Source organism: Caretta caretta, chromosome 1 (assembly GCF_965140235.1).
Source record: "Caretta caretta isolate rCarCar2 chromosome 1, rCarCar1.hap1, whole genome shotgun sequence".
NCBI lineage: Eukaryota > Metazoa > Chordata > Testudines > Cheloniidae > Caretta > Caretta caretta.
In genome coordinates, this window is record NC_134206.1 from 233,590,572 (window position 1) to 233,602,703 (window position 12,132).

At 38.7% G+C, this 12,132-nt stretch overlaps 1 protein-coding gene across 3 annotated transcripts; it reads left to right on the forward strand.

The window, feature by feature from the left end:
* Positions 1-2,691: 2,691 nt before the first annotated feature.
* Positions 2,692-11,363, forward strand: SPX (spexin hormone). Of its 3 annotated transcripts, XM_048836264.2 has the most exons (7): positions 2,692-2,863; positions 3,790-3,870; positions 3,984-4,041; positions 5,474-5,536; positions 6,423-6,545; positions 6,854-6,931; positions 9,675-9,759. In XM_048836264.2, the coding sequence occupies exons 1-6, from the start codon at positions 2,858-2,860 to the stop codon at positions 6,883-6,885; spliced, it is 363 nt and encodes a 120-aa protein (XP_048692221.2). In that variant the 5' UTR covers positions 2,692-2,857; the 3' UTR covers positions 6,886-6,931; positions 9,675-9,759. The 3 variants fall into 3 exon arrangements, with proteins under 3 accessions (XP_048692221.2, XP_048692211.2, XP_048692228.2); XM_048836254.2 differs by lacking the exon at positions 6,854-6,931 and having other exon boundaries at positions 9,675-11,363; XM_048836271.2 differs by lacking the exon at positions 6,854-6,931 and having other exon boundaries at positions 2,699-2,863; positions 6,462-6,545; positions 9,675-11,363.
* The last annotated feature ends 769 nt before the right edge of the window (positions 11,364-12,132 follow it).

Below are 12,132 nucleotides of genomic sequence, written 5' to 3' on the forward strand. Positions count from 1 at the left end.
GTGGCTGCATTTCTGTGGACAGTATAAATATATACTATGTAAAGCATCGTGGCATGAAAGATGCTATAAAGGGAGGAAGGATGGTCTTTAGGTTAAAGCACTAAACTAGGATTTAGGAGTCCTGCGATCAATTCCCAGTTCTGCCCACAGACTTCTTGTATGACCTTAGGCAAGTCATTTGAGATAAAATTTTCAGAAGCCCTAATAATTTAGGATTGTAAGACCCATTGAAAGTGAATGGTAAGTAGGCGCCTACATCACTTAGGCACTTTTGAAAATTTTACCCTAAGTCTCACTGTGCTTCACTTCCTCATATGTAAAGTGAGGATTATAATATTCCTTACATCAAAGCGGTTTTGTGAAGTTTAAAGACTCAGTGTTAGTTAAGTACTTTGAGACTAAAAATGCTAAGTAGTAATTTATTTTGATGATGATATAGCAACAACAACAATAATAAACGTTCAACTTGTCTCCCTTTCTCCTTTTGTATGCCAGTTTTACACAAGGACTCCAGATTATACCAGCATGAGTGAGGGGAGAATCAGGCTCAGCTTTCTATACCAACAATCTTCATTGCTCCTACATCTGTTTTGTAAAATATTCACAGTTTGGCTGTCTGTATCCACAGATGAAATACTGTAGACATGAGTTTAATTTTCTACTGATTATTGCAGAATTTTAATTTTGTCTCTGCAGTATAAATGGAAGCAAAGACTGTACCGAGCCACTTTTACACCACATAAATGAATGGCTACTGCCTAGCTTTAGCATTTCTGTGTGTGTAATTGTTAAATGATATGCAACCCAGAAAGCCCCTCTTTAAGATCAGGGCTTGAACATCCAGAGGAGTGTCCCTGTTCTGTCATGGACAAGAAGATGTTGACAAGACTAGAAACTTCAACTCGTAGAAGATGCAAGTAGAATCCCTTCTGCCAGTTAAGGGTGCATGGTGACTTATCTTTTCTAAAAGATACAGATACATAGACTGCTGATGCAATTCCACCACTACCACCTTGGTTGTGTGAGGACATAACCTAAGCTGCCCCCTTATTTCTTGCACCCACAACACAACTAGGACCCCAACTCTGTACCACTGTTACCCAACCTTGCCCAGCATCTGTCATGAAGTCTGACTCTTCTACAGCCACAGCCTCATCTCCAGAGGACATAACTGCTTCCCCCTTCAGCAAAAGTGTGGCTGCTCTCCACCTACTAGTGGCATTGTGCTTAAGCATAGTACTGGCATAGGCAGCCCTTGAAGAGGGCAACCACGGCCAAAGAAGCCCAAAAGTCAGCAAAGGTAGGGACCTTAACAAAATCCATCTGCACATTGCCCACCCATGTCTCCATACGAGCACATATTTATCACAAGCTAGGAAGACTCTTTTTGCTTTGACCGCAAGCCCGGTCACCTAATAAATATGCACAGTAACAACCCTATCCATGAGAACAGCACTATTTTTACTGTTATTCTTGCCTCTTCTGTTGCTCACCTGCTCACTTGGATCTCTGGACATTCCCTTCACGAGACCCCTGTTGGGGAAGTATTGATCCCATTTTACAGATGAGGAAATGTAGGCACTGAAGTGAAGACGCTTGCCATGCAGGCAGTTGGTACTGAAGCTGGGATTAGAATGTAAGAATATTTACTCCCTTCCCTAGAGGGATAGGAATTGCCAGACTAGATCAAACCAGTGATCCATCTAGTTCAGTATCTTGTCACTGAGAGTGACCAGTATCTGATGTAGTCACTCTTTATATAAAGGGTGTATTTGTACATTGTTTATACAAGGTTGATGATGAATAGATGTTTTGACAATTGTTTACTCAAATATTATAGATTGCTATAGAATCCAATTGGCCAATAAAATGCTTATAACCATGACTTATACCATTCTATTACATCTACTAGTGTCCTTATAGTAATCTGTAACACATACCTGTCATGTATTTAATGTGCTTGTAACATTTATTAATAATTTATACAAGGACCCTTAATTTCAGGGTCTGACACTTAATTCTTCAGATTCCTGTTCTTTCATGGTTGTCTGGGTTGTTCTGTGGCTCTAACTGCTCAAGGAAGGTTTGTTCCATGAACTGGGCTTTTACTCCAGCCCCTCCATGTAGTTGTGACTGTCAAGACTGCAAAGGAAGTAAGGCTTTAATGGTTTAAAAATTCTACTTATCCTTTTGGTTTTGCTTGGCTGTGACAAAACAATAGGCAAGAGTGCGACAGAAAAAAAGAAGAGACTTATTCCTATTATGTTAGCCAGCATTAAAACTGGCTACACTGGCCATGCTGGCTTTTTTCAGTCTCTCTTGTCTCACACCTTGGCAGATTGTGACGCTTGAAAATAATTTACTAACTTTTCGGCAGGATCGCTTTTTAGTTGCCGCAATCTACGCCAACCTGATACACAATAGATAGGTTACCCAAAGCAAGAGCTCGTTATCCTTATTAATATTTGCTGCTGGCTGCAGTTATTGATCGTCCTGCATGACAGTGAGGTTTTACTGGGAAATTTGTGGGAGAAGTTTTGACGGTGATATTGATGTATTCAGAAAGTCGCCTGGCTAATGGGGTGAATCTCCATGTCTGTGGGGTCCGCCCTTCAATCATTTCCCTGACTCCCTGCAAGTCTGCAAGTCCCCCTGAGGAGGCATCAGACCTTCTACTTCTCAATCGCCAGGACTGACAAGAGGTCCCTTTAGAGTCCTCCACTCTACTGTAAAGGGGGTGGGGATTTTTACTCAGAAGACTTAAAAAGGGAACCCCAAATTGCAACCAGATCAAATCTCTTAACACACAATCCTAGCTCACCCTATCCAAGACTACTGATTTACAGGGGAACTAAGTATGAAGGTAAGTCAGAAGCTTTTGATACTTGGAAACATTTTGGTAAATAGTAGTTTCTCCTACAGTTTTAGTTGTATGTATTATTTTAGGAACAATGGGGGTGGTTTGTAAGGTTTTATTTTTAAGTTAGAAAACAAGAAAAAATGTTATGGTGATTTTCAGTGTACTGTAAACCAAGCAGATTAAGCCATTAACAGCACAACTTCTAAAACAGACAGGATCAAACAAACATCTGTGAGTCATGATAGCTGTATGCTATCACTTACTTGTCACATGCATCAATGCATGAAAAACAAGGCTTGCTTTGTGTATACAAAGTAGAGATTCAGCTTGCTTTACATAGGATTTGTGTTTGGTATATTCCTTTGCAAGTGCTGGGTCAGTGTGCAAAACCCAAGATTTTAGTATGTGTTTACAATAACATTTGTATGATCAGTCAATATCCTGGTTAATGTAAATCTGACACTAAGTTTAACAATGGTTACTTACCGAGAAAGCAGTGATCTGCCTTACTGTTTTTAAAATGCCAAGTCCCCTACATTGGAATATAGAAATATTTGCCTATCATCTCATTATCATCCAGGGTTTAGTGTAAACTGGTGATTTATATTATCTAACCTCTCTCTCTGGGTTTATAGACGGTATCCATCACCGCAGTGTCTGAGGACCTTGCATATTTGTAAAAGAAAGCATACAAAGTTTTCATGTCAATGGTAATTTACATCCATAAGGGAACTTCACATGGTCTGATATTAATATTCAACCTCTCCTTAAATTTGATGTGGCTTGGCTGTGATGTAATCAGTGGAAGAGAGGGATTTTAGAAGCAAAGGGGGTCTGGAATAACATCAGAAGATGAAGCTGAGCAGAGAGGATGCCTGAGCAGAAAGGATGCAATTTCTCATGTCCCTGTGGTTGCTTGTCCTGTGCAGGGATTACGTAGACTGACAGCTCCTGCCATGGCCCTGTTCCTTGCAGCTTCTTTCATCTCTTACTCCTGGAGTGCTCCTCAGGTAAAGTGCTTTATCTAAACGAATGTACATGCATTAATAACTCTCACAGGTGGTTGTTGTTGTTAGTGACGGGGCTGTGATAACAGGTCACTTTTCTCTCCTTTGGTGTGAAGGGTCACTTCCAAAGAAGAAACTGGACTCCTCAGGCTATGCTCTATTTAAAGGGTGCACGTAAGTCCCAAGCTATTTCAGCTTTAAGGAATGTAACGTCTCTACCAATGGATTGTTCTTTATATGCTTTATTCAACACAAGCAGAAAACTGAGGGGTAGTAAATAGCAGGGGAGGGGAGTGGAGATGGAAGCTCAAAGGATCATAGGGATGTGTTAAATGTGATCCCTTCTTACCTTGAAAGCATTGCTATTGTTTTTTGTGAAGAAAAACAATTGTAATTTTGGAACAGAAAAATGCTTAAACATTTCCAAAAGGAATGTAATTACAGGTTGGTTGTTAAATCTACTGGAAAAAATAACTTTCCCCTCTGACACTGATTTTTAAAAGACTTAACATACATTCGATATATTTAATTATTCCTTGTTCTTGCCTGTGCTTTATTAAAGCATCTCCACAAACAACAGGGTAGCAGAATTTTCTAATACAAACCTTTTGGCTTGTGCTGGGAATTCATACCACAAGAGACATCTGCTATCAAGGATGGAAAGACAGTGTTACCTATATCTTGGTAGTGCATTCTGTAAATGAATCTATTTTTGTTAGTCCAGCATTAAAGGGATAGTGCTTAATAATCAAATTTTGATCCAAATTGAAATTTTGTGGTTTAAAGAAAAAAACTAAGATCCAATGGAAATTTTACCATTTTTTTAAACAATCCAATGGAAACAGCTTTTTTAAAATAAAACAACACAACAAAATAAACATTTTGGATTGTGTTTGCCACCCAAACAATACAGCAATGAGAATCTAACAGTAAAATTTCCTATAGACAAAAAAAAATCAGTTTCACAGTCTACACTCATAGAAATGCAAAACACAAACAGCATAAATAATTTTAAAAAATAAATTAAGGGCCAAAATATTTGCTTGTGCAAATGGGAGAAAATTCACCAAAGTCAAGAAAGCTGCCTCCATTTATTCCAGCAGAGAATTTGGCCCCTGGTTTAAAAACAAACTGATATTTTTAATAATGTGTTGTAATTTTACTAATCTGTTTATTGCTATTACTGACACATTCAAAGTAATTTGTTTGAGTATCACATATTTTCTTTTAAAAAAATGACAATGTTCCTTTAAAAGCAGTTGATTTATAGGGTGTCAGGGATGTAGCACAGCAAAGGCATGTGAAAGAAGAGGCTGGTAAATTTCACCTGCAACTCCTAGAAAAAGTTAATAGAACAATGGAAAAGGCTGAAAATCATCAGCCCTTTGGAACAGAATGTAGCTCCGATAAAACATTCTGTTCTATGATTTAGATTGCGCTGAAATCAACGGATCTCAGACAGATGGAGATATATATCACTAGAAAGTTTGTATGGTTGTATAAATGTTATTATAAAACAGTTTGAAATTACTATTTTAGGGATCTCTAGTTATGGTTCACATGGGTATGGTGCTTTGTTTTCACCCCCTTTCCATTGATTTATTAGAGGGACGTCGATTCATCTCAGATGAGAGCCAGAGGAAGGACCTCTATGACAGATTGCAGCTAGGTAAGCTCATCTGGAAATGTTTTTTTTTAAAGGGAAAAACTATTATATTATTCCTTATATAATATAATATAATTAAACTATTATATTATAACCCTCATTCCCTCCCAAAAATGATGTGCATCAGAATTGATCAGGTGGATGTGAACAGCAGGTGCATAAGAAATGCAGAAAGCTTCAGTTTAACAGTAAACAAAACATTCTCTCATGGGAGGAGGAGAAAATGGGAAAAATTAAACTGAGGGAAGCTACTTTTTAATGTTTTGTTTTGTTAGAATCAAATTCAAAGGAGCAGTGAATATTAAGAGTTGAATAGCTTAATCATTTCAAAAATCTCATTGGAGAGACTAACAGCCTAAATCTCCTCTCACTAACGCCAGTTTAAATGCATCATCTTACACTAAATTATTCCTGATTTACTTGGTGTAAGCGAGAGAACAAGCAGTCCCCTTTAACTTTCTCTCTCTGTTGGCAAAAAGTAAAATAAAATAAAGGTATGTTCTTGATTACTGTAATGTGTCAAACTATGACGGTAGAGAAAACACTCATTTAGACTATATTTATGGTGCAAACTGAACCTTGCAATTAGATAACAAATGTATGCAAAAAGAGAATGTACCTTTCACGCTGTAAGGAGGCTTTAGGAAGAATAACATTTGTTTCCTTCTCTTTAAGAAGATTATGAGGTTGTTTTCTCTTAGTGACTTAATGGGCTATTTTCAGGCAGAGAATTGTATAGAAAGTGACTGAAACAGCTTACAAAAATATATATTTTTTAAAAGTGTCCCTTTTGTTCTCAACTTGTAAAGTTTAAAAAAAAGCAAGGGCAGAATGTGAAATGCAGAAATTTTGCAGACACACATTGGCTAACTGTGCTTCATTGATATAGGTTTAGATCTGAGAAAGTGTGTTGGCTTTGTCTCTCCAGAAACACGCAGCCAAAATACAAATCCTATAGCTCTGTCGGAGGCTGCGGAAATATTTCTTAACTCCTTACGGAAAGCACAAGAAGGTAAATGCATCATTTATTTTACTCTCTGCGCTTCTAAGGGGTTTATGAATACTCCATTTATTAATGCTTTAAAATTAATCTGAGAAGATCTCATTTGGCTGATTACAAGTACAAACTATGCCCTCACGTATATTGTATTAGAGGTTACAATAAGAGAGATTGGAACATATATCTGAGAACTGATGGAAGGATAAATGTTGGCTTATCCTGCTTTGCTGTTTGCTTTTCTCATTTCTGTTGGTTAATTTAGCCACCATAATTCTGGACTCACTTCTTGTTATCTTGACACTTGTTTGTTTGGGCTCTAGGGACTGTTTATAGTGACTTGACATTCCAATAGCAAACTCCTCTTTTGGGTTCCTGTTTCTGAAGAATACAGTTCACGGGTGAGATCTGTACCCCCGCCTCTGGCTCCTTTACACCGGGTACATTGGGCTGATGTGAAAAAGCCCAAAAAGCCACACCACAGGCACTGTGGATGACAGTGCTAAAGCTGCCTCCCAAGGACCCCACAATGCCCTGGCATAGGGGGTATGTTGAGGGAAAGGCTGGGGCAGGAGGTGGGGCTGCAGCACGCAGAGCTGTGGCAATACCAAGCAGTGCTGTGGTCCATAGGAAGCCCCAGGAGGCTGTGGTAACTTAGACAGGCACCCAGAGCTGTGTCAATTATGCTGGGGGTTTTGCCAGTCCCTGGAACAGCCTAGGATTGGGAAGGCACCAAGGTGGCTTAAAGTCCCCTTAGCCTCTTGTGGGCAGTGAATTCTATGCTCTGCCTCTGCAACGTTGTCTTCACTATGAAAAAAAGGTGTGCTCTTAACTAGGGAAAAACCTAGTGAGACAAGGCAGTCTGTAGTTTTTACATGTGTTAGCAAGTCAAGGTAAACCCTATAGTCTCCCATAGCCTTTTACTCAACCTGCTAACTCATTTGAACACTACAAACTGTCTTGTCTTCACTAGAATTTTGCCTCAGGTTACCTAACGTGAGTTAAGAACACACCTTCTTTACATAGTAAAAACAAGCCCATCACAGAATCTCACGCTGTATGTATGCGCTTGTACTGGGCCCAGTCCTGTCCTTTTCTGGCAAAACTCCCAATATGTTGTGCTTAATATTAAGAAAAGCGTTCAGGTCTTCTATTCTGCCTCAGGCAAAACTCCCCTCAACTTAAAAAGTCAACAAGGGTTTTGCCCGAGCAAAAATGGCAGAACCGAGTGAAAGGTCTTAATATTAAACATAGTATCTTGTACACAGTGTGCAGGCTGAAGGTGAATTTGTGAACCTAGTGAATTTGGCCTTGTGTGTTACTAATGACAGCGGGAAACCACATCAAGTTCAAGCCCTGTAAAAGAAAGTTAACTGTATTTTCCAGTTTGTTATTGTTCACAAAGAAAAAAGGAACCACAGTGTCAGCCTTATAACCAGAAAATAGGAGATACGACAGACCTGATTAAGCATGTGTGGCTGGAAATGTTAATTGCCACAACTCACCAATTCCTTATCTTTATTAAGGGCTTGCTCCTCCAAGGTGCTGAGCGCTTTGCTTGCAATCCAGCAAAGTGCTTCAGGATGTGCTTAATTAAACCATCAATAGCCTAAACAGGTCAACAGGACTTCCTTAAAGATGAGCGCATGCATATGTGTTGTGCTAGTCTAAGGCCAGAGCGCTCTACCCCCTATAGAATTGAGCCCTAAGCACTTTTCTTCTTTGCAAAGAAATCAGAAAGGAAGGTAAGACTCTTATCGTCCAATTCCCTCCTTTACAGAGAGCAAATACAAAACCTATTCATTATTTAAGCCCTCAAAATAAAAAGTGGGAATTCACTGGTGTGTAAGTTTTCTGTGGGCCCTTTGCACAAAGGTGAATGTCACCCAACGTGGATTTAATTGTGGTGGTCAACATACTTGACCATGGATCTAGTGTCACAAAAGATTGTTACAGAAACATAGCTGTCAAACACAGCGCTTATGTAACCATTTAACCTCTCATCTCCCCCCCCAAGCTTCCCCTTCTTTTCAAGAGCCAGTTCAAAATTACTTAATTTTAAATTTTCCCTGAGTTTACACTACTCCACCATACAGACGCTGGGCCAGATCTTTAGCTGGTGTAAACTTTAATAACTCAGTTGAAGTGGATAAAGTTCTGACATTTTACAAGTTGAGGATCTGGCCCCTGGTTTCTTTCTGTTCCTCCCCATTCTCCCCCTTTTAATCTAGCTCCATTCTTCTTCCTGTCCTTCATAATCTTGCTATCAGAGCTAAGTTTTACACACACACACAAACAAAAATTCTTCCCACAAAAACAACAAATTGACTTTTTTACTATAATTTTTTCATTGCCATTTGTACCAGACTTTACAGACTTTTGTTTTCATTTGGATAAGCAAAAAAATTTGAGGAAACAACTGAGGAAAGAATTTCAAGAAAATGAAAAATGGGTTAAATTCTGAAACCTATGAAATACTTAGAAATTTTAGAATTTTATGCTCCCCCCTCCCCCTTTTTTCAATCTGCTCTCATACCTGGTGTGAGAGCCTTCCCCTGCTAAATGACCCAAATCTCAACAGAAAAAAAATGTATTTTCCCCCTCCTCTATACGCCCAAACTTACTCTTCTGGTTGTTCTGATTTATTATTTAACTCTGATTACATTAACTCCTGCGTGAAGAGTCTGGTTACAGCTTTTATGAAAACCCCGTACAGAAAAACATGACCTTTTAGTGTGCTAGGGGATGACAGAGTCAGAGTGCATAGAGTAAGGCATGCATTTTCAACCTAGATGATTTTTATTTTTGATTAAAGATTAAGGAGAATGCCCAACGAAAGAACAAATACACTGCTATCTCCTTCCTAGAAATGTTGTTTCTTTTATTGTCTTTAAGATCCTCCATCCTGACATAATATATAGCCCTGGCTTCTAGCAAGCAAGCAATCATCTTGTATTTAAAAGTCCAGTAACACAGAAAACATAATCATCACTACTTACATCACAAAGCCCCCTGTTTTTCCCCAGATAGTTACATATAATAGGGGTATGTCTCAGGTTTCTCTGTCACTTTAGCAGCTGAACTTCCTGTGTTTTAAGACTTTTCCTTTCATGCAGCTCATATCTTGTCTTTATTGTCTTGCAGCTGAAGAAGAAACCAACGATCACCCTGGATACTTAACAGACAATCTATTAAACTGGTGAAATATTTCAAGTTGCATCAACATGCCTATTCATCTCCCTTGAACCCATGGTCTATGTAAGCAAAATATTCTGATTCATCTGACTCCGCCTGTGTTCTGAAGGAATAAAGCTTGGAGCCATTTTTGCATTTTGAATGCAAACTGATTAAAGGTTATTGTTCAGTACGGAAACTATTTTAAATTTGATTTCCTATCTTAAACCTCATTGCGTGCCACCCAAAATTTAAAAACCACTGGAATGTCTTAGCTTACAGGACCCAGACATCATATCGGTATTGAATTGTTTTTGATAATTTTTCCAAAACCTTCTCATGGAAAAACTTTCACCATATTCTAACCAACTCTGCACGTAAACACTTTTTAACCTATGACAGCAGCTGACTCTTTCACCACCACATTGCTGGTCCTGAAATCCACCTGCAGTGCTCTTGCAGTCTATTGATGTTCCAGTTAAATCAATGAAGTATTAGAATGCATCTAGTATATGGAGCAGCAAAGCAGGTGATTTCTGCTGGAGATATTTCATACTGTAGTGAACCATCAACAGGCTACCTATCTAGGCCTTAATCCTGCAAAATTAAAATATATGCTTATCTTTTATATACTGTGAGTAATCCCATCAAACTATTCACAGTGTATAAAGATATGCACATGTGTAATTCTTACCAGGATTGGGAGCCTTCCTAATGATCATGGGATAAATTCACCACTGTTATCAGCAGTGAATCTAGCCACAAATGGCAATAGGGAAATTGCACGAAAATATATGTAATTACACATTTTTTATGCAATTGATGTATTTACTTATTTGCTTTCTGAGCTGCAATATAGGAATTACACTTGAATTAGCTAATTGCTATTCCACACTGATCTGGACATGTTTCACATTGCTATGTAGTTATATGGTAATTACCAGAAAGTGTTCTGGAGTTATGTAAGTAAAGAATAGCCACAGGATACTTGTGTCCCAGCAACTAGGTTTCTTTTTTTTTCAAAACCATTTGCCTGTGATCTGTCTCATGATGTCAGCATTGATTAATGCCACTAATTTGCAATCAATGCAATGTTGTTTCCCACATGCCTGAAAACAACACAGCTGAAATAATGGAGGAATTAATTTCTTTGATGTGTTGATTGATACTTCTGGTAATTTAGCTAAATTTTTAATCAGTTTTGGGGGAAATTATTCGATGGACTACGACCAAATCCTGGTTTTTGAAACAGAGCTAAATCACCCAGGTGTGGGGGGTGTTAGATCACTCCATTCATTCAAAATCCCACTTACGGGCTTCAGCTGTAGCCCAAATGAAGTCAATGAGAATCTTTTTATTTACTTCAAAGGACTTTGGATGAAGTCTAATCTGAATGCCTCAGGTGTTTCTGTATTATTTTTTTGGCACGAGCTGGGGTTGTACCGTACCTTGGAGAAAAGTAGAGGGGTTATGTATCTACTGATCTGTTAGATTATCCTAACCTTCATGTGCCTGAACATTTCAGAGCTACAGAAAAACATTAGCTATATTCAAGATTAATGGACTTTTTTATGTTTTACTGTAGGTCCATGCCCACTAGCGTGGACAATTCCTTACAAATGTCATGAAAATAAATAAAAGGTCTGCCTTACTTGGAAATGAGCTGTTCTTGGAGCCTTCATGTTTTCAATATGACAGCTAACTACTGCCAAGTTTGTCAGACGCCAATTAGTGACCCAATAATGAGATGAAATCAATGGGGGCTGACCTTTGGTGAGCTGGTGTCTTAGGTGAACGCTTATTTTAAGTCCTTACTACCTTCACACGATCAAAAGGCAAAAATGTTTGGTAATATTTAAAACACATCATACTCTTGAAAACCACCTCTAACATTCAGGGCAGAATTAAAATGAGTAAGCCTAGTGGTGTGAGGCATAGATCACTTTGGCTACTGTGGGAAAGGAGACAGTATTCGTGTGAGAAAGTAGGCTGCTTGGGGCATCTAGTTATAGAAGGGAGTCAAGAGACCATGCGTGACTTTGATAAGCAGAGGACAGTGTCCTAGATAGAGGGATCTCTGCCAGATCATCAAAGGTGTTTTTTTTTTCCTTTTTACCAGCATCATCTCACTCTCCTCTGGGTGAAGCTTGAGTCAACTGGTTTTCATCCAATTGTGTAGGAAGCTGGTCAGTTGACTGCAGTGTGTGAGTTTGATAGGATTGAAACAAAGAGCTGGGTGTCATTGGGATATTTTTGGCATTTGAGCACAAGCCAACTCATTATTTTCCCCAGTGGTCTTACATACTGGGGCCATGGCTGAAAATGGGTATAGGATTTAATCTTGTGGGAATCTGCACATTGGATCATGTATGTTGCTCATTGCAACTCTGTGGGACAGATCCAGAAAGAATGAGTTAAGTTGTTTTAA

Coding starts and splice junctions, on each gene's coding strand:
- SPX (XM_048836254.2), top strand. Junction 3,871..3,983: donor ACTCCTGGAGTGCTCCTCAG/GTAAAGTGCTTT, acceptor TTTGGTGTGAAG/GGTCACTTCCAAAGAAGAAA. Junction 5,537..6,422: donor CTATGACAGATTGCAGCTAG/GTAAGCTCATCT, acceptor TCATTGATATAG/GTTTAGATCTGAGAAAGTGT.